General features: G+C 44.3%; 2 protein-coding genes and 1 long non-coding RNA gene across 11 annotated transcripts in view; 2 read left to right on the plus strand and 1 right to left on the minus strand.

Moving 5' to 3' along the window:
- The window catches only part of NSD3 (nuclear receptor binding SET domain protein 3), a 114,076-nt gene extending 101,002 nt beyond the window's left edge, over positions 1-13,074 (minus strand). For 4 of the 7 annotated variants that reach the window (XM_032144031.2, XM_032144029.2, XM_032144030.2 and 1 more), the window contains exon 1: positions 11,979-13,073. The gene's annotated coding sequence lies outside the window, so the exon portion shown is untranslated. Of the gene's footprint in view, positions 1-11,781; positions 11,900-11,978 lie in introns of those variants that run through there. The other 3 variants (XM_058433573.1, XM_058433574.1, XM_032144032.2) reach the window with 3 other exon arrangements.
- Positions 13,075-16,634: 3,560 nt separating this feature from the next.
- On the plus strand, positions 16,635-20,985 carry LOC131382309 (uncharacterized). The gene is made up of 3 exons (XR_009211680.1): positions 16,635-16,754; positions 18,124-18,204; positions 20,868-20,985. It is a non-coding gene; the product is annotated as an uncharacterized LOC131382309 (long non-coding RNA).
- Positions 20,986-21,511: 526 nt separating this feature from the next.
- Positions 21,512-21,890, plus strand: part of LETM2 (leucine zipper and EF-hand containing transmembrane protein 2) — a 17,859-nt gene continuing 17,480 nt past the window's right edge. The window contains exon 1 of one of the 3 annotated variants that reach the window (XM_058433360.1): positions 21,512-21,694. In XM_058433360.1, coding sequence (XP_058289343.1) covers positions 21,593-21,694 — 102 coding nt within the window. In that variant the 5' untranslated portion in view covers positions 21,512-21,592. The remainder of the gene's footprint in view (positions 21,695-21,890) is intronic. The other 2 variants (XR_009211569.1, XM_032144447.2) reach the window with 2 other exon arrangements.

The following is a 21,890-nucleotide window of genomic DNA, read 5'->3' on the forward strand; positions in this document are numbered from 1 at the left end:
CCCGGTTTTGTTTTTTTTTTTTTTTTTTTTTTGAGACAGAGTCTCGCTCTGTCGCCCAGGCTGGAGTGCAGTGGCACAATCTCAGCTCACTGCAACCTCTGCCTTCTGGGTTCAAGCAACTCTCCTGCCTCAGCCTCCTGAGTAGCTGGGACTACAGGCGTGCGCCACAACGCTGGCTAATTTTTATATTTTTAGTAGAGACAGGGTTTCACCATGTTGACCAGGCTGGTCTCAAACTCCTGACCTCAAGTGATCCACCCACCTAGGCCTCCCAAAGTGCTGGGATTACAGGTGTGAGCCACCACGCCCAGCCAGCCCACCCAGTTTTTAAAAAACGTTTTGTTAAATGGCTTAAGCAAACATAACAAAAGAACAACTTTCAGCGGTGAAGGTCAATTAGAACAAAGCAAACCTCTCTTAATAAAAAGAAACCCATATTTTCTATAAGGTGATAAGTTTGCTACAGTTAACTGTATAGGTAAAACATACTTTCCACAGATGTTTCCTAAAATAAAGTGTTTCTAAGTCAAATTTGAACTTTTAAAAAAACATTTTAAACCATACACAATACTCTCTCAATAAAGACATTCTGACTGTCCAGGAGAATTTTTTTTTTTTTTTGAGACGGAGTCTCGCTCTGTTGCCCAGGCTCAGGAGAATAATTTTATAATACCTCATATTTTGTTTAATCAGCTTAAACTTAATATGTCAGGTTTTCTTAAAATGGGATGTAGAAGCATCATCTTCTCATGAAGGACTTTCTAAAATCTCACTCAAATGCATATAAAGTATATATCACACAAGCTGTTGTGTTCCTGAATACTGTACTACACTTTAAATGTTACGAATAAATGCTATTTTTAAAACAAAACTTTATAATATTGCTGGGTTTAAATGGTTCAAACCTTTCTGGAAATGTTCTAAAATTGATTGTGGTGATGGTTATACAACCCTGTCAACATACTAAAAGCCACTGCATCGTATATATTTTTTTTTTTTTGAGACGGAGTCTCGCTCTGTCGCCCAGGCTGGAGTGCAGTGGCGCAATCTCCGCTCACTGCAAGCTCCGCCTCCCGGGTTCACGCCATTCTCCCGCCTCAGCCTCTCCGAGTAGCTGGGACTACAGGCGCCCGCCACCACGCCCGGCTGATTTTTTTTGTATTTTTAGTAGAGACGGGGTTTCACCGTGGTCTCGATCTCCTGACCTTGTGATCCGCCCTCCTCGGCCTCCCAAAGTGCTGGGATTACAAGCGTGAGCCACCGCGTCCGGCCCGTATACTTTAAATGGATGAATTTTATGGTATGTGTATTGTATCTCAATAAAACTATTATTTTAAAAAATCTTTCAAGAGAACAGTTTGGAAATATGTATCAAAAGCTTTCAAAATGTTTATATCTTTTAAGTAATTCTACTTCTAGGAATTTATTGTAATGAAATAATCAGCCATATAATTTTTTTTAATGTATAAGGATGTCCATCAACTTACAATATCCCAAAATTGCAAGCTGCCTAAAAGACCTTCAACACAGAATGGTAAACAGATAATAGCACACCTGTACATTGAAATTCTGTATTGATTTTTTAAATCACAAACATTTATTTCATAATATATTAAATAATAAAACATGTTACAAAATAATATGGATGCACAATTCCAACTATGTAAAAAAAATACATACGAAAAAGTATTGGAAGGATATAGAACAAAATATTAATAGTAGTTACTTCTAGCTAGTAGAATTTTAGATAATTTTAATTTTCTTTATACCTTCTGGTTTTCAATTTCTTTGTATAAACAATCCTTACATAAATGTTATTTTAAAACTAGTCACTTTGGAGAAGTTCAAGTTTTCCATTAAAAAATAAAAACCAACAGGTGATAATGACACAGAAACCATGAGGTGAATAAAAGCATATTAACTCTACTGCATACACAAAGCCAAATTACCTGATTCATCTTTTTAAAAATATCAAATTATGTTTACTTCCACATCTAGGAAAACCAAACATACGTGTTCAAGATTTAAAATCGCTATCACCCATGCAGGGGAAAAATTAGCAAGAAATATATTTAACCTTCAGTGGGAGTAAAAAGAATAACATGCTATTGCACTACAGAAAAGAATTCAAGGATACAATAAAGCAAGAAGTTTCTCACCACAATCTAATATGAAATACTATATTCTGATGCATTTGAATCTTGCAGAGATCATACAAAAGGAGACCAGAGTGGCAAAATTATAATAACCAAATAAAGGCTTTAATTTATAAAAATGCCTTTCTCAAAGTTCACATTGCAGAGTTGTAGGCAAATAGACCGTATTCAGCAGGTACTCGGCAGGAAAAAAGCATTCAAATTTTTCTGCTATCCTAATCCTCAAAAATCAGCACTTAACCTTTACAAATACCTAAGAAAATATTCTTGAAGGCCAGGAAAGCATAATGCAGTTTCTCCAGCTTCAAAAGAAATTTGGTTCTCTTGGCCAAATTACAGAAAAGTTAAAACTCAAGAAGTACCAAGGATGAAGGGTCAAACACAGATTGTCATCACTGATTACTTCTCAGGTTAATACTTTTTGAATGGTTCCAATCCTGCGAAAGTATTGGAAACTTCTTAGTTAAGCTAAGAAATTAACAATATAGACAAATAGACATTTTCTAAGTAAGTCATTTTAGAGTTTGAATGTTAATTTAAAACCTAATCATTGAATCTTACCAAAAAGTGCAATAAGGATGAACTCTAAACAACATTTCGTATAAAATGGCACTTTCTTACAGGATTCAGTATTATTTTTTGTTATTCATTGGTAAGGTACCGATTTCAAATCACTAAACACAATAAATGTTAGAAAGCTGCCTTAAAAACATTGTTGAGATACCCCTTCTGGCAATAATTAAAAATTGGTTATTCAGTTTTTATATTCGTTGAACTCGCATGGTTATGAATGCTTCAGGTTCTTTTTTTTTTTTTTTTTTTGAGACACAGTTTCGCTCCTTCGCCCAGGCTGGAGTGAAGTGACGCAATCTCGGCTCACTGCAACCTCCGCCTCCCGGGTTCAAGCGATTCTCCTGGCTCAGCCTCCTGAGTAGCTGGTATTATAGGCGCCTGCCACCACACCCGGCTAATTTTTGTAGTTTTAGTAGAGACGGGGTTTCGCCATGTTAGCCAGGCTGGTCTCCAACTCCTCACCTCAGGTGATCCGCCCGCCTCGGCCACCCAAAGTGCTGGGATTACAGGCATGAGCCACTGCGCCCAGCCTCAGGTTCTTACTACTATAAAAACAAAAACAAACAAAAAAAAACCACCAGCCGGGCGCGGTGGTTCAAACCAAAGCAATACCATCTAAACCAATGAGGTTGTCTCTTCAGCTTTTCTTCAAGGACTTATTATCTGGGTGATAGTTACCCGATGTTCACTTCCTTTTTTTTTTTTTTGAGACGGAGAGTCTTGCTTCGTCGCTCAGGCTGGAGTGCAGTGGCGCAATCTCGGCTCTCTACAACCTCAGCCTCCCTCGTTCAAGTGATTCTCCTGCCTTAGCCTCCCGAGTAGCTGGGATTACAGGCGTGTGCCACCACGCCTACCTAATTTTTATATTTTCACTTCCTAATTATTTGTTTATACTGTACATTCAAGTTTTACATGCTTTTTAAATATTTCACATTTCATAACGTAAAAGGCTTTAAAATGCCTATTTCTTAAAGTTTTTGTTTTTTACATATAGCTTTCTTAAGCCTTCACAGCTAAGAGAAATTAGATAACATAAGATTCAATAGACACAATATTGTCTTGGCTATGGCCCAAATGCCACTAGGCTTATCTCCATATGATCTTCTTAATCTCAAATCAATTTGATAAACTAATTTTTTTAACCTATGAAATCCCAATAAGCTACCCATTCTTAAATTTAAAATGCCTCCCTATAAGGATCACTTGAGGCCAAGTGTTCAAGGCCAACCAGGCAACAAAGTGAGACTCCATCTCTACAAAAAAAATTTTAAAAATAGCTAGGGGGACCAGCACAGTGGCTCATGCCTATAATCCCAACACTTTGGGAGGACGAGGTGGGAGGATTGGTTGAGCCTAGCAGCTCAAGACCAGCCTGGGCAACTTGGCAAAACTCTGGCTCTACAAAAAAAAAAAAAAAGCAAAACTAGCTGGGTGTGGTGGCACACGCCTGTAAGTCCCAGCTACTCAGAAGGCTGAGGTGGGAGGATCACCTCATCCTGGGAAGTTGAGGCTGCAGTGAGCCATGACTGTGCCACTGCACTCCAGCCTAGGTGGTAGAGGAAGACCCTGTCTCAAAAAAAAAATTAGTTGGGCAGGGTGGCACATGTGTGTAGTCATAGCTACTCCAGAGGCTGAGGCCAGGAGAACTGCTTGATCCAAGGAGTTCAAGACTGCAATGAGCTAGGATCATGCCACTACACTCCAGCCTGGGCAAGATAGCAAGACCCTGTCTCTAAAAATGAAAAAATAAAAATAAACCTCCTATATATCTTAGGAAATATATATATAACTTACACCAAAATAAGAAAAAGCACATCTATAGTAGAAAAATACTTGTTACTTAATATTTAATTATCTATTAGGATGTGGGTAATATAAGCTATGAAGAAAAATCAGGACACACACACTCTTAATTTGTTTTAAGTAATCATACAGAGCCAGGCGCAGTGGCACCTGCCTGTAGTCCCAGCTACTAGAGAAGCTGAGACATGAAGACTGCTTGAGCCCAAGAGTTTGAGTCCAGCAGAGGCAACAGAGCCAGACCCTGTCTCACAAAAAAGAGAAAAGATTAATTATACTGAAATCTGAAAATTTTATTCTCCGTAACATGACAGTCTATTTGGCCTGAAGGGGGTCTCTGAAATCTTAATTTTCTCATCTTTAGACTGAGTTAAATAATTCTTGCCCAGGCGCAGTGGTTCACGCCTGTAATCCCAGGACTTTGTGAGGCCGAGGTGGATGGATCACAAGGTCAGAAGATCGAGACCATCCTGGCTAACACGGTGAAAATCCATCTCTACTAAAAATACAAAAAATTAGCCGGGCGTGCTGGGGGGCGCCTGTAGTCCCAGCTACTCAGGAGGCTGAGGCAGGAGAATGGCGCGAACCCGGGAGGCGGAGCTTGCAGTGAGCCGAGATCGCGCCCCTGCACTCCAACCTGGGCAACAGAGGGAGACTCCGTCTCGAAAAAAAAAATTAAAAAAAAATAAATAAATACTAATTATTGTGCTTTCTAACTTCACATTTTAAAAAAGCCAAGTTATTCTGTGGGAATTGTACCAAATACCTCAGACGATGCCAAATAAATGTAAGGTATTATTCATGTTTTCTTTCCATGCTACACATGGCTAAAACTGAAACAGTATGAATATTAACAATTTTCATTTTCCTAGTCACTTTCTCTAAGTAGCCCTAAATGTAGATGGAAAAAAAGAACCTAGTAATAAAATATTAGAAGGGGGAAAGAGTTATCACTGTAGATCAGTTAATGACGATAAAGATCCACATCTAAAAAAACAAGCTAAGAATACTTTTTCAAAGAGCTTTTTCAAATTCAAAATCTTATCAAAAAAGTTGTACTTTAGGAGTAACAACACATCCATGTGGTAAAAACTGAACATTCTCTAAGTCCACAAAATTTAAAATATACCTTTACCTTCTTTTCATGCTACACAGTGCAGGTACAACATACTACAGAAGTGTTTAAAGTCTTTGTTACATATTTACTAAGAGCAACAGTAAAAATGAAAATAAAACTGTAAGCTTTTTTAAAAAAGGTTAGGTAATGTTAGTATAAGCAATTTCTTAAATTTGTCCTTATTAATGTTAATAAAAATATAAGTATTATTATTAACTTATAAATATAATTTATAAAAAGACTGGCCTGCAGAAATAAAGTTCACCATTCTTTAAAAACTCAAATGCTGGACATGTTTATTAACAAATAAATGAATCATCTTAGTTGCTTTTTCAAAAAATAATAGACTGCTTTTTTAAAAAAAAGTAAAACTAAAAACAGAATTGCATTGAAAAACAGATTTTATGGACAGATGCCAAGTTCTAAGCATTTTTAAAGCTTTAACGATTTTAATTTCTTAAGTGTCTACAACAGACAAGCCTTTTTGTTTTAAAAGATCCCAATGAATAAGTAACCCATTTTCTTCTTGATAGAAAAAAAAATTTAAATAAACAAAGTAATCAACAGTCCCTGCTAAGATTTTTAACTTGTTTTCAAATAGGGATTTTTAGCTCACTTTAAAATTTTTACCAATGTCTCTCTTTTTTTTCCAGGTCCTTTTCTAAGACCATGATGGACCTCTAATTTTTTTCATTTCATCGTTATCTTATTTTATTGATAATTTTATTCAAACAAGAAAAAGTCCACTAAAATCCACTTTATACAAAAACACACACTTCAAGATAACTTGGACACAATTCATTTTTGCATGTAAAAATATTTTGTGCATATATGTTCACAACATGGTGAATAAAATATGAAAAAATACAAGATCTCTTGCCTCACGGCAGCTTACTCCCCTTTAACTCTTTATACTAAATATACTTAACCTTAAGTTTGCCCCCTCACCTTGAGCTTTCATAGGCAGCTTTAATTCTTTCTTTCTTTTTTTTTTTTTTTGAGACGAAGTTTTGCTTTTATTGCCCAGGCTGGAGAGCAATGGCGCGACCTCAGCTCACTGCAACCTCTGCCTCCCGGGTTCAAGCGATTCTCGTGCTTCAGCTTCAAGAGTAGCTGGGATTACAGGCGCACACCACCAGGCCCGGCTAATTTTTTGTATTTTTAGTAGAGACGGGGTTTCACCATGTTGGCCAGGTTGGTCTTGAACTCCTGACCTCAGGTGATCCACCCGCCTTGGCCTCGCAAAGTGCTGGGGTTACAGGCGTGAGCCACTGCGCCCGGCCAGGCGGCTCCAATACTTTAAGGAAGTAATAGGTTGTGCTGTAAAGAACCAAATAACGGGTTTGTCACAAAAGCCCCGGACTTCACTTCCATAGGCCTCAGTTTTCTCTCTTGTAAAATAAAGTAGTTGTACTGTCTCTCTTCCATTTAACAGGCTATTAGGAACTTAATGCAGGACCAACTATTATTTACTTATAATAGCAAAACCTGCTAACAAACTAAAGTTAATCAATGTTTTAAACAATGGAATACTTACAAGACTCTTTAAAAAAAAAGCTGTGGATCCATATGTACTGATTTTTATTGTTTTTGTTTTTTGTTTTGTTTTGTTTTTGAGACGGAGTCTCGCTTTGTCTATCAGGCTGGAGCGCAGTGGTACAATCTCAGCTCAGTGCAACCTCCGCCTCCTGGGTTCAAGCGATTGGCCTGTCTCAGCCGCCGGAGTAGCCGGGATTACAGGCACGCACCACCATGCGCAGCTAATTTATGTATTTTTTGTAGAGACGGGGGTTTCACCATGCTAGCCAGCTGGTCTCAAACTCCTGATCTCAAATGATCTGCCCGCCCCAGACTCCCAAAGTGCGGGAATTACAGACGTGAGCCACCATGCCTGGCCTTGTTTTGTTTCTGAGACGGAATCTCACTCTGTCATTCAGGCTAGAGTGCGGTGGCGCAATCTCAGTTTATTGCGGCTTCCCCCTCTCAGGCAATTCTCCCATCTCAGCCTTACGAGTAGCTGGGATTACAGTCGCGGCCACCACACCTGGCTAATTTTTGTGTTTTTAGTAGAGATGGGTGTTTCCTCCTGTTGGCCAGGCTGGTCTCAAACTCCTGACCTCAAGCAATCTGCCTGCCTCAGCCTCCCTCCCAAAGTGCTGGGATTACAGGCGTGAGCCACTGCGCCCAGCCGTGGATCCATAGGTACTAATTTAAAAAGATGTCCCAGATAGGCTGTTAAAACGAAAAAGTGGCCAGGTGAGGTGGCTCACGCTTGTAATCCCAGCACTTTGAGAAACCTCGTCTCTACTAAAAATACAAAAATTAGCCGGCATGGTGGTGCATGCCTGTAATCCCAGCTACTCAGGAGACTGAGGCAGGAGAACCGCTTGAACCGGGAGGTGGAGGTTGCAGTGAGCCACGATCGCGCCACTGCACTCCAGCCTGGGCAACGACAGCAAAACTATCTCAAAAAACAGACAAAAAAACAAAAAAACAAAATGCAGATAGTATGATCCATTTGTAAATATTTTAAGAGAAATATACACATACATGCATAGAAGTCTTCCAGAAGGACATACAAGAAACTTCAAGTGATTATCAGTGGAGAGGAATGCTAACTTTATTTTTTTAACTTCTTAGCCTTCTATGATATGTGAATATGTGAATAACTTTTTTTTTTTTTTTTTTTTTGAGACACTCCAACCTGGGCAACAAGAGCGAAACTCCGTGTCAAAACAAACAAACAAACAAACTCCATCTTGACCAGGCGTGTTGGCTCATGCCTGTAATTCCAGCACTTTGGGAGGCCGAGGTGGGCAGATCACGAGGTCAGGAGTTTGAGACCAGCCTGGCCAACATGGTGAAACCCTGTCTCTACTGAAAAAAAATACAAAAATTGGCCGGGCACGGTGGCTCACGCCTGTAATCCCAGGACTTTAGGAGGCCGAGGCGGGTGGATCACGAGGTCAGGAGATCGAGACCATCCTGGCTAACACCGTGAAACCCCGTCTCTACTAAAAAATACAAAAAATTAGCAGGGCGTGGTGGCGGGCACCTGTAGTCCCAGCTACTCCGGAGGCTGAGGCAGGAGAATGGTGTGAACCTGGGAGGCGGAGCTTGCAGTGAGCCAAGATCATGCCACTGCACTCCAGCCTGGGCGACAGAGCGAGACTCCATCTCAAAACAAAAACAAAAACAAAAACAAAAAAACACAAAAATTAGTCGGGCATGGTGGCATGTGCCTGTAATCCCAGCTACTCGGGAGGCTAAGGCAGGAGAATCACTTGAACCTGGGAGGTGGAGGTTGTAGTGAACTGAGATCGCACCATTGCACTCCAGCCTAGACAACAAGAGTGAGACTCCATCTCTCAAAAAAAAAAAAAAGTACTAACTTCATAAAACTGTTAGGAGGATAAAAGGAAATCATGCATGTGAGACACTCGGCATAGCACAGTGTGAGGACAACTGTGAGCAGCTATTAGTGGATTATGAATATTATTGTAAATTCCAGAAACTGCTGTCATTATAATCAGATTCGACAGTTCACTCAACAATCATCAATTTCAAAGACAGTTTCCTTTATCCAAAACTCATTCAGCCTGATCAGTGTAAGAGAGGGCATTTGTTAATTTAAGGGTTAGGAAAAAAAAAAAAAGCCAACACAGGTAACAGGTGGGCTGATGGACATATTAATTGGTTTTAAGTGTTATTTAACAAGAGTAGACTTCTTTGTATATGAATACCTGTGCAAGGAACCAGGATACTTATGACAGCTGGGCAGGAACCCTGATCTTTAAAGGATGCTGCATACATAAAAATAAACTTTTTCTTTTTTTTTTTAAGCAATGAAAGCTTTCAACACAAATTTTTCTATTTAATGATTGCTTATTTTCCTAAAAATTTACAGCACTGATAGCTCATGCACACAATTTACCAGCTAATTACAAATAACATGTCAATCAAGTAGGAGATATAAAACTGAAATTGCCATAAAAATAAATTCCAGAAAAAGCATGCTGAATTTTTTTTTTAATGCAACTGTTTCTCACAGAATTTCAAACAAATTCAGGCTGAATATTATCAAATTAAAATACTCCAAGCTGTAAATCTGGCTTTTACACTAAAAGCACCCTCTCAAAGTACCACTTTAACAACATTCAATTTCATTTTTCTAACAAACCAAGAATATATCCTAAGCTTCTATATAACAACTGAGAGGATGTTGCCATTTAGGTAGGTTAAATGTAGTTCGACTGGTTTAAGTCCACCATATTACAATGTTAACAGGCCTTCTTGGTATTAGAGAACAGTTTCAATATCAATGTGATAGGTTAAAGTTTGGATTACTCCAACTGCTATAATAAAAACAAAAGGTCACACACACACATTTAATCCTCTTCAATATGAAATAAAATAGGCTGTACTTAACACCAATGTATGTACTATAAATTTGTCAGGATTTAAACCTTAGAATAGTAATTATTTCAAATTGTACAAGTAGTTACAGTTGAATATATTAGTTACTGTAGTTTCCTGAGAGTTACCTGAAGTTCCAATCAAAAAACGAACGAACAAACAAAACAACAACAAAAAAACCCCTGGCATCTCAAAGAGACTCTAAGAACTGCATGCCTACTTCATAGATCATTGCACTGTGCTGAACTGGCATCTGGAGATTGTATTGAGCTAGCTACATGAAGGCAAAGAGAAGAGATGGGGGAAAGAGAGTTTATTTAAAAAAGAAAATACTATTCTTAACACACTCATCACTCTTAACATGCTCATCAACTATAAGCAAGAGCTATCAGAAATACTATTTAAAAATACATACATTTCTAATTTTTCAACATTCAAAATACAGCAAGCCGATAATCTACCACAAGCAGAGCTTCCTACCCCTTTCACCCGGACACAGCGCTTTGCCAAGAGCACAGGCCCAAGTAAAATAACCGATGCAATTTCCTTGTTTACTTAAAGAATTGCAGAAAACATGTTGACTGCTTCTGAGGCTTCTGAAACAAACGAATTTTCCATACGTAAAAGACTTCATGATCATGTTTGATATGTAAGCGTAGTAATGATTCCTTCAGCTAGTGAAAATCTAGTTTTAAATTGATTAAAAGGGTTAAATTTACACTGCAGCTCATTAGCATACCTTGTTTGCAACCAGAAGGAAGAGGGTAAAGAGAGGGAGAAAAGCAGCAAAAACACACAAGATGGAAAACATCACTACCTCCTTTGGCGGTTATGAATAATTTAAAATGACCCAAGATGTAAGGGGAAAAGAGTTCGTGAATAGAAAGAAAGGGGGCTAACAGTCTGAACTGGCCCCTTCCAGATTCATACTGATGTCGGAGAGGAAAAGGAATTTATTTACACTGCAGTGCCTGGCAGCAAACATGGCTGCCCCTGCCCCCTTTAAATCGGAATAATCTTCACTCCCTCCCCAAAACCATCAAATTATGGCCATGTCTCTCCCTGCCTCCTTTCCATAACACAAACACATCGCCTCCTCCCTCAAAACAGTAAAACCCACACCTCCCCATTTCACAACAATCACAATCCCATAACCACTAGCTTCTCTATTCTCTAGCCTTGAAAGAAAGGCACAGAATACACACATATATAGGAACAAAAGGCCTCCCTGCCTAACACTTTAACGACCTCCATCCCCTTCTTTTCCTCCCATTCTGACGCTAAGTCGATCGTTCTCATCCCTGTCACCATTCAGTTAATTTCCTGCCCTAGCCCAATCCTGTCTTCCAGTTTCCTGCGTCTATTTCCCATTCTCCTATTGCAGCCTGCCTCATCCCTTTTCCTAATCCACCTTTTCCTTCACTTCTATTCCTCATTTCTCCCTTCATTCCCATAAAATGCCCCATTTCTCCAGCAAATTTATCCCCTTCCCCCAGACTCTTCAGGTTCCCACACTCCAACCCCAAACCTCCCTATTTATCAGTCCACCCAGGTCTCTAATCTCCATGCAACTCTTCTCCCCTTTCCCTGCCCCTCCCCGATCCATCCTTATCCCCGCCCCCATCCCACTTCTCCCAGTTCCCAGCTCAGCGCCACTCCGACTCCGATCCCACTCCCACCTCCCCTGCCCCACCCCCCAATTCCCTCCACACCCCCCACCTTGCCATCTGCTCCTCCGTCAGGACTCCCCTCGAGCCCTTTCAGGCCGCCCGCTTCCCCTTCCATTCCTCCTGGGGTCTGGCGCTCCATCCCTAGGTCGCCCCCTCCCCGTCGTTCCCTCCTCAGCCCTTCCTAGCACTACACACACGCGCGCGCGCACACACACACACACATACACACACGCACACGCACTTTACCTTCAGTTTGTTCCATTCTAACCCCCCGGCCGTGTCAGTGCGATCACAGGAGAGACACGGAGGCCCGGAGTGGGGCTGCGGTGCGGGCAGCCGCTGGGGCCGCGCGGGGAGGAGGCGGAACCGAGCTAGGCCGCATGAAATCCCCTAGCTAGATTTTCCCCGCGCCGGACGCCTCTGCCATGGCGGCCGGCACCGAGGAGGGCCACGGCCGGGCCGGGCCGGGCGTGCTGCGGGAAGAGGAAGGCTCGGGAGGTGGGATGGGAAGGGGAGGCCGAGGGACGGGGGTCGCCGCGCCGCCGCTGCTGCCAGAGAGGAGCCTACGGCTGGCAGCCGGGCCTGGGTAGCACGGTCCTCGGGGCTCGGCTCGGAATTCGCACGCCTCTCCGCGGCGACCTGTGCACAGCCCCCTCGGCCTCCGCCTCCGTGCTGGCCGCCGCCGCCGCCGCCTCTCCCGCCGCCGCCGCGCACAAAGCCCCCCCACCCCGACTCTCGGGGCGCCGCCGCCGCCAAATCCTCAGCCCCTCATTGGCCGCGGGCCGCGGCGCTTGCCGGGAAATGCAGTCCCGGATTCGGGACGCTGGGGCTCCGGAGGAAGCGGCGAGTCAGCGGGGCGGAGGGGGCGGGAGCGCGAACCAGGAACGCCCGCGGCCGCTAGCGTCTGGACGACTAGGGAGACCGGGCGAGAGGGCTGAGGGACGGGGAGGGACTGTACGTGGGAGAGTGACACACAAAACACCCCGGGAAGCCGGAGGAGGCGTGGAAAGGTGGGGCCCGGGAGGTAAAACTGGGCTCGGCACGTTCAGTGAGGCTGATTAAAGAACAGCGCGCAACCAGCGCCATATGGCGCTCCTCAGGGTGACTCGGCTCTCTAGCTCCTAAGGGTTAGAAGGGACCCTCGCACGGTCCCCGGTGGGTGACCGCGCGAGGGCGGGGCAGTCCAGGCGACCCCTGGGCCGTCACCCGTCCTACAGCTGTCAGGAAAGGGCTCCCGTTCCAGGATGGTCTGCATCTGGAAAGCCGGGGGCGATGCAAGACCGCCTTGGCGTCGGCCTCCCTCTCAGCCCCAGCTGAGTTGTCGGATGGTCCCCCTCCCCTGGTTGCAAGCAGTAGGAGGCCCGGCCGGCTGCGCCGGCTCGCTGAGGGAGCGCCCCGACCTCCCCGGCAGGCGCCGGCCCTGCGCGCCTCTTCCTGCTCTGCTGCGGCCCGGAGGCTTGTGGGTAACCGGGAGGACGACGTCAGCGCCCGCCGCATCCCCGGGTGCCCCCCAGCCGCGGGAGACCGCGACGGCTCCGTGACCGTCACGTGCCGGGGGCCGCGGCTGCTCGCGGCCAGACTTTCGCATCGAGGGACGTGAGGGACATTTGTTCTAGACGGCCCAGATAAGAACGAGAGGAGGAACCAGGAGGCAACTCTCCGTCATCCTCTAGCCCCCCGCATCCTAGGAAACGTATGGAAAACAATGGAAGGTTAAGTGTGTGCACAGTGATCTAGCCCTGCAGGAGTGTGCCGACCAGGTGATATTTCCTGGGGCCTGGTGATAAGGATTTGGAAGGTTACAGCACAGAGACGTGAACGTAAAAAGGAAACACAGGCAGCAAGCAAATGAGGAAACCGATACTCTGTTCTGAGAATAAAGCCATTTTACCGATAGACGTCATACTCTGTAGACGTTATAGTGCTAGATGTCTTTGGTACTATTACAAGAAATTAGATATCTGTATCTTTAAATGTCACTTAAGGAAATGAAAAGATTCCTACAGATCAGTTATTTAAAAGGGTACTAATTATGAACTAGTTTTTTTTTTTTTTTTTTTTTTTTTAACGTAACCCGGTTAATACTACTAAGGATGTTACTGAGAATTATCAGTATTGGCCGGGCGCGGTGGCTCACGCCTTTGGGAGGCCGAAGCAGGCGGATCACGAGGTCAGGAAATCGAGACCATCCTGGCTAAGACGGTGAAACCCCGTCTCTACTAAAATACAAAAAATTAGCCGGGCGTGGTGGCGGGCGCATGTAGTCCCAGCTACTCAGGAGGCTGAGGCAGGAGAATGGCGTGAACCCAGGAGGCAGAGCTTGCAGTGAGCCGAGATCGCGCCACTGCACTCCAGCCTGGGCGACACAGCGAGGCTATGTCTCAGAAAAAAAAGTTCTCATTACTATTAATCATTAAATATTTTTAAACGTATGCTTTAAGTAGTACCACAAGTTAAAGCTATCAGTAAAAGCATACTTTTTATTTATGATATGCCATTTTAAAACACAGATGGCCAAAGCGGGCCACCAAGTCTAGCTTAATTCTATCTCCAGGAAAGAGGGATTAAATTAGTCTTTTTTTTTTTTCTATGAGCCTTTCTACCTCCATTCTTCTTTTTCTTCCTCCTGTGTCTTCCTTGCTTTGTTGATAAACTGTTGCCTTGACCCGGCACCTGGGTTTCTCCCTTGAGGAGAATCTAGTAGATTGTCCCCAGAGATCTTATATTAGCCTGTTTCTAATAGCTATGCTGACAGCAAGAGTTTAAAATTGGAGTTCTGTGAAGTAGATGCATAGTCTTTTCCTGCAAAACATTACAAAATGCAGTTAGTAATACTTGATCTCGTGGCATATTTAGGAAAATGGCCATTAAAAATAATAGTTTACATTTTCAGTATCTAACATCTTCTGAGGTTTAGACGATGCTTACTCTTCGCCATAGAAAATGAGCAAGGAGCTCATTAAGACAGCAATTTAACACAATTCTCAGGGCCAGAGTCATGGAGAAAAAATATTTTTTAAAAAATTTCTCTTCTGAAGATTATATACAGAAACTCCTTACATGATAAATCTCTTATCCTGAAAGTCAAAGAAATTGCCAAGTCTCATAACTAGGGAAGACGGACATTACTTTGAACAAACAGATCTCAGTAAGAAGGGTTCTTAGCCCTTCCCTTTTTAGGATAGGATTGCTGACATATGGCCGTGGTAGAAAACCTAGCTCATCTTTCAAATACTGGGCATGGAATCGTTCATCTGGTTTACGAATACTTAATGATATTCACTGTGCCTGGTTGTAAGTGAATACAATGCATGAATAAGAATATTTTCCCGTATAAAATGTCTCCCAGGGAACTGAAAATATTTTTGCATCCTTTATGATCTTTTCCAGAAAAGTACCAGTACATGTTAGTGCAATTATTAATTTATGAAATTGGTGTGAAAACTACATCTACCTTCTAGAGCTCAAAATTTGACCACCAGGAATTTTCAGTGAGGGAAAAGTAAAGAGTCCAAAGCTTTGTAGATTTTAATACTGGTAAACAGAACGTGAAGTGAAACCTTTATGTGCAAAGTTGAACATCAGACATGCACAAAGAGACCTCTAGTGGCCAAACTGAAAAGTTTTGCCTATTTAACAGTTGATCTATTCGGTTATTAGCTGAAAAATCCTTTGTGGATTAAAAGCAGTCTGCATTTTTTACTGACGTTTAATACCGCCATCTTCCATTCTTAAACATGTGTAGCCCAGACGAGTAAGGTCTGTGGTCAGCTCACATGTTAGGAGACGTAGTCTCCGTGAGAAAGCGATTCCTTGCTGTATGGTGGTCGAGTATAGCCACTAAGAAAAAAAAAATTTTTTTTTGAGACGGAATCTCGCTCTTGTCGCCCAGGCTGGAGTGCAGCGGCGCGATCTCGACTCACTGCAACCCCTGCCTCCTGGGTTCAAGCGATTCTTCTGCCTCAGCCTCCAGAGTAGCCGGAACTACAGGCGCACGCCACCATGCCCGGCTAATTTTTGTATTTTTTTAGTAGAGACAAGGTTTCACCATGTTGGCCAAGATGTTTTCTATCTCCTGACCTTGTGATCCGCCCGCCTCGGCCTCCCAAAGTGCTGGGATTACAGGCATGAGCCACCGCGCCTGGCCTAAACAATTTTTTTTTTTTAATCTTTCTTCTGGAGCCAGATAAAATGGATGGGAAAAGATAACTGGGGAATGAGAATATTTCTAGATCTTTCATTTTCCCAAGATGGCTCAGTTGGCCATCCTAGGAACTGAAGTGCCCTCAAACCTGCAGTGTCTGTCATTTCACAGCTACTATAACATACATTTTATATGTTGAGATTTCTACACAAACTATTAATCACAAACAACACTTGTTAAGGGAACATTGAGAACGCAAATATTTTTAGTAGAATACAGATTTCCATATGAAGATTTCACAGTATTCCAGCCTCTAGAAAGGAAGGGAGAGGAATGTGCTCCTTCCCATTCCCGCCCTTTCTGCGACACCATCAAGTCCTCTCCGCGCCCCTCAGGCAGTTCCGGAGTTGCAGGGGCCGAGGGAGAATACATCAAAGTGATGTCATTCGTGACTCCGAGATGGTTACCATGGCGACTATCAGACATATTATGCTCTCAGTAGGGTAAGAGCCTGTTTAATCCAGTTTTCAATCACGGGTTTCCTCGGGCGTTAGCCACTGCCTGCAGGGTGTGGACTGGCAAAAAACGTCACCTTCGGGCCCTCCAGCACCAACGCGCCTTAAACCAAGCCCCACAAAGAAGTCACTTCAGCGATGGAAACGCGACTTTGCGGCTTCCTGGGCTGCTAAGGTGAAGGACGCCCGCCCTCCCCAGAACTTGAGAGCTCATTGGTTGGTGATGTCGTCACTCAAGTGACGTCAGGGGCGAGGAAAGAGGCGGAGCCGTAGAGACTTGGCTTCGGGCCCTTCTAGCTTGGGGGGTCCCGGGAAGGAGCTGGGAGGACCTAGGCGGCCGTTCCGCGGAGCCCGGCCGAGGAGGTAGGGCTGGGCAGGCCCAGCCCTCAGGCCGCGACCTGGTGGGCCGCGCTGCCTTTTTTTCCTCCGGAGCCCGCTCCGTCCGCATCCTGCTCCTCTCATCAGCGCCCGATCCAGGCTTCTGACAGCTTCCAGTTCTCACCGCGCTCTCCTCCGCCCACGACCTCATCCCCGCCCGTCCCCAGCACAGCGCGAACTCTGAAGCTCGGCCTCTCCTCCCCCGCACAGCGCGCTCCGTCCTTCTTTCCGTCCCAGACCCTGCTTCTTTCTCTTCGGCTTCATTTCCAACAACCCCGATCATCCACGAGGGTCGTCGTTGCCTGTCCCACCCCCGCACCAGAAAACCAAAGCATATCCCCAGACCCCGCCGCATGCAGGCCGCGCATACATCAGGCGCGCCAAAGCCGCCGGGCGAGGAAGCCGAGGGCTCGTTTTGCTCCCGTGTGGTGATGGGCAAAGCCGAGGGAGCCCGGGAGCAGCGGGCGTGAGGCGGCGCCAATGCGAGTGCGTGTGGTGTCCGCCGCCCGGGAGCGCCCGGGCCCCAGCGGATTAACCGCGGCCTCAGGTGTCGTCTCCCGCCCGCGAAATGCCACCCACCGTTAGTGTGGGTCCAGAGGTTTCGAGCCCCTGTTCAAAATGTCAGCTCTGTGGCTGAGGTTTCTATTTAGGAGAGCCCCTGGAACTCCTTTCCCAACCACAAGAGAGCAAAGCTGCCATTGGGAGATGCCAGCTCTTCTGCCGTTCCTCGCGGCCCTTAGCAGAAAAGCGCCCCTGGATGGAGAAGGGTTTTGGTGAAGGTTATCTACAGGTTCAAAGCCCAGTTTGGGCTCTGGAGAATCACTAGCAAGGGAAACAGTTTTACCTCCACTTGAGCGATTAGTAGGTTCCATGTCTACCTTCATCCACTGCTACATAAATTAGATTAGTGGGTACTTCCAATCTTCACGGTTTGGGACAGCTTGCCTAAATATAGAACAATGCTAACTGAAAAGAAATTCAGGATATTCACTTTCTACCTATATTTTAAGGCTACAGACAGATATGTATTGCTCTACTTTTAAGTACTTGGCAATCATTGAAGTTGCATTACTAGATACTATTGACCAGAAATCAAAATGTCTCTGAAGACTTTACCATCTTCATGAGCATCACCATCTTAGAGATCATTACCATTTGCTGGAATCTCAAAGTACCGTTCTCAAGTCCAGAGCTACGAAAATATCTGATTGTTGGAAATGAGCTTGAAAGAGATTTTGTATCTTAACTATGCAAATGTTCTACCTTTGCAATAGTTAAAAACACTAAAATCCTGATATCTTTTAATTGATGTGTTTTTAAACTACTAAATTGTTTACTTACTCCTTTTGCCTAGGTCCCTATGTTAACTACTTGAGACAAAAATAAATATGGCCTTCTACAGTTATAATTCAGTTTTGGCTATTGCTCGAACAAGGTAAGCATTGGAGTTACCCCCAATATGAACTTAATTCTTCTTCTTCTGTTACCCCCCAATATGAACTGAATTCTTCTTCTTTTTTTTTTTTTTTTTTTTTTTTTGAGATAGAGTCGCACTCTGTCGCCCAGGCTGGAGTTCAATGGCGCAGTCTCGGCTCACTGCACCCTCTGCCTCCCGGGTTCAAGCTACTCTCCTGCCTTAGCCTTCCAAGTAGCTGGGGTTACAGGTGTTTGCCACCACCTCCGGCTAATCTTTGTATTTTTAGTAGAGATGAGGTTTCATCATGTTGGCCAGGCTGGTCTGGAACTCCTGACCTCAGGTGATCCTCCTGTCTCAGGCTCCCAAAGTGCTGGGATTACAGGTGTGAGTCACCTCGCCTGGCCTGAACTTCATCCTTCTAGATGGAAAAGATTGGCTTAGTACACAATTAAAAGTTTCTTGGAGGCTGGGTGCAGTGGCTCACACCTGTAATCCCAGCACTTTGGGAGGCCAAGGAGTTCAAGACCAGCCTGACCAACATGGTAAAACCCCATCTCTACTAAAACTATAAAAATTAGCTGGTGTGGTGGCAGGTACCTATAATCCCAGCTACTTGGGAGGCTGAGACAGGAGAATCACTTGAACCTGGGAGGCAGAGGTTGCAGTGAGCCAAGACTGGGCCACTGCACTCCAGCTTGGGTAACAAGAGTAAAAATCCGTCTCAAAAAAAAAAAAAAAGATGTAGTTTTTTTGTTTGTTTGTTTTTGTTTTTGTTTTCATTTTGGGGATGGAGTATCACTCTGTTGCCCAGGCTGGAGTGCAGTAGCATGATATCTTGGCTTACTGCAACCTCCACCTCCCAGGTTCAAGAGATTTTCCTGCCTCTGCCTCACAAGTAGCTGGGATTACAGTCATGTGCGGCCATGTCCCACTAATTTTTGTATTTTTAGTACAGATGGGGTTTTGCCATGTTGGCCAGGCTGGTCTTGAACTCCTGACCTCAGGTAATCTGCCAGCCAGCCTTCCCAAAGTGCTGGGATTGCAGGCGTGAGCTACCGTGCCCAGCCAGAAGATGTAATGGTTTTAGAGTGACATCTCTGTAATTGATGAACATCACGTGAGGTCCTTAGATGTAAAGCGAGTAAAATGGCTGATGAACAGCCAGTCTTAGGGCATATTTGTGTCCCATTAGGGTCTGTTACCATTATTTATTTATTTATTTATTTGAGATGAAATCTCGCCCTATTGCCCAGGAGTGCAATGGCACGATCTTGGCTCATTGTAACCTCTGCCTCCTGGGTTCAAGTGATTCTCCTGTCTCAGCCTCCTGAGTAGCTGGGATTACAGGCATGCGCCACCATGCCCAGCTAATTTTTTTGTATTTTTATAGAGACAGAGGTTTCTCCATGTTGGCCAGGCTGATCTTGAACTCCTGACCTCAAGTGATCCTCCCACCTCAGCCTCCCAAACTGCTGGGATTACAGGCATGAGCCACCATGCCCAGCCACCGTTTATTTATTCACTGAGAATAAAGACTATTCACTGAGCACTTACTTTTCCCCTTTTGGCCATTCAAAGTGTGTTTTATCTTGGCATGCTTCAAAAATAGTCTGAGGTTGGCTGCAGTGGCTCACACCTATAATCTCAGCACTTTTGGAAGCCTAGGCAGGAAGATAGCTTGAGCCCAGGAGTTCAAGAACAGCCTGGGGCCAGGCACTGTGGCTCACACCTGTAATCCCAACACTTTGGGAGGCCGAGGCGGGCAGATCACAAGGTCAAGAGATTGAGACCATCCTGGCCAGCGTGGTGAAACCCCGTCTCTACTAAAAATACAAAAATTAGCTGGACGTGGTGGCATGCACCTGTAGTCCCAGCTACTCAGGAGGCTAAAGCAGGAGAATCGCTTGAACCTAGGAGGCGGAGGTTGCAGTAAGCCGAGATCGCACCACTGCACTCCAGTCTGGGCAACAGAGCGAGACTCCGTCTCAAAAAAAAAAAAAAACAATAAACAGAATAGCCTGGATAACATAGCAAGACCTCATCTCTACAAAAATTTTTTAAACTAGCTGGGCGTGGCGGTGTGGGCCTATAGTCCTAGCTACTCAGGATGCTAAGCCTGGGAGGTCGAGACTGCAGTGAGCTGTGATCACACCACTCTACTCCAGCCTGGGTTTTTAACACCTTAAGAACCAAGCTAGGCATGGTGCATGTGCCTGTAATCTCAGCTCCTTGGGAGTCTGAGGTAGGAGGATTGCTTGAGCCCAGGGGTTTGAGGCCAGCCTGGGCAACATAGCAAGACTCTGTCTCTTAAACAGAAAAAAAACAAAAAGAGCCGGGTGTGGTGGCTCACACCTGTAATGCCAGCACTTTGGGAGGCCAAGGCAGGCAGATCACTTGAGGTCAGGAGTTCGAGACCAGCCTGGCCAACATGGTGAAACCCTATCTCTACTAAAAATGTAAAGATTAGCCAGGTGTGGTGGCGGGTACCTGTATTCCCAGATACTCAGGAGGCTGAGGCAGCAGAATCGTTTGAACCCAGGAGGCGGAGTTGCAGTGAGTCAAGATCGTGCCACTGCACTCCAGCCTGGGCAACAGAGTGAGACTCTGTCTCAAAAAAAAAAAAAAGAAAAAGAAAAGAAAAAGAACCAAGACAAATTTTTTTTTTTTTTTTTTTGAGACAGAGTTCACTCTTGTTGCCCAGGCTGGAGTGCAATGGCACGATCTCGACTCACCGCAACCTCCACCTCCCAGGTTCAAGTGCTCCTCCTGCCTCAGCCTCCCGAGTAGCTGGGATTACAGGCATGCACCACCATGCCCAGCTAATTTTGTATTTTTAGTAGAGACAGGGTTTCTCCATATTGGTCAGGCTGGTCTCAAACTCCCAACCTCAGGTGATCCGCCCACCTCGGCCTCCCAAAGTGCTGGGATTACAGGCGTGAGCCACCGCGCCTGGCCAAGACAAGTTTTTTGTTTATTTTTGTTTTTTGTTTTTGTTTTTTTGTGAGAGAGTCTCGCTCTGTCACCAGGCTGGAGTACAGTGGTGCAATCTCGGCTCACTGCAGCCTCTGCCTCCCGGGTTTCAAGCAATTCTCCTGCCTCAGCCTCCTGAGTAGCTGGGACTACAGGTGCACTCCACCACGCCCAGCTAATTTTTGTATTTTTAGTAGAGATGGGGTTCCACCATATTGGCCAGGATGGTCTCGATCTCTTGACCTCGTGATCCACCTTCCTCAGCCTCCCAAAGTGCTGGGATTACAGGCATGAGCCAGCGTGCCCGGTGACAAATTTTTTTTGCTTTTGTTTTTGGTTTTGTTTTTGGCATGTTCTAAAATAATGAATATTGCATATGCATTTAATTCTATAGCTGTTGAGAACTTGTGTTGATTTCTTCCGCCTGGTTCCATTTATGGTGTTCATAATTGTACCCTTCATGGAATTCTTATTACCAGTGTTTCTGAAACTCTTCCCAGAGATGTTGCCATCAACTTTTGAAAGTGAATCCAAAAAGGTATGTAGGATTTTTTAACTTTAATAAAATTTAATAAACTTTATTAGAGGAGTTTTTAGGTTTACAGAAAACTTGGGCAGAAAGTACTACTTCTCCCCACCCCACCCCATCCCAGTTTCTCCTGTAATTAATATCTTGCATTAGTGTGCTATATTTGTAATGATTAAAAAAACCAATATTGACATGTTATTATTAA

Source organism: Hylobates moloch, unplaced genomic scaffold (assembly GCF_009828535.3).
Source record: "Hylobates moloch isolate HMO894 unplaced genomic scaffold, HMol_V3 SCAFFOLD_22, whole genome shotgun sequence".
Taxonomy (NCBI): domain Eukaryota; kingdom Metazoa; phylum Chordata; class Mammalia; order Primates; family Hylobatidae; genus Hylobates; species Hylobates moloch.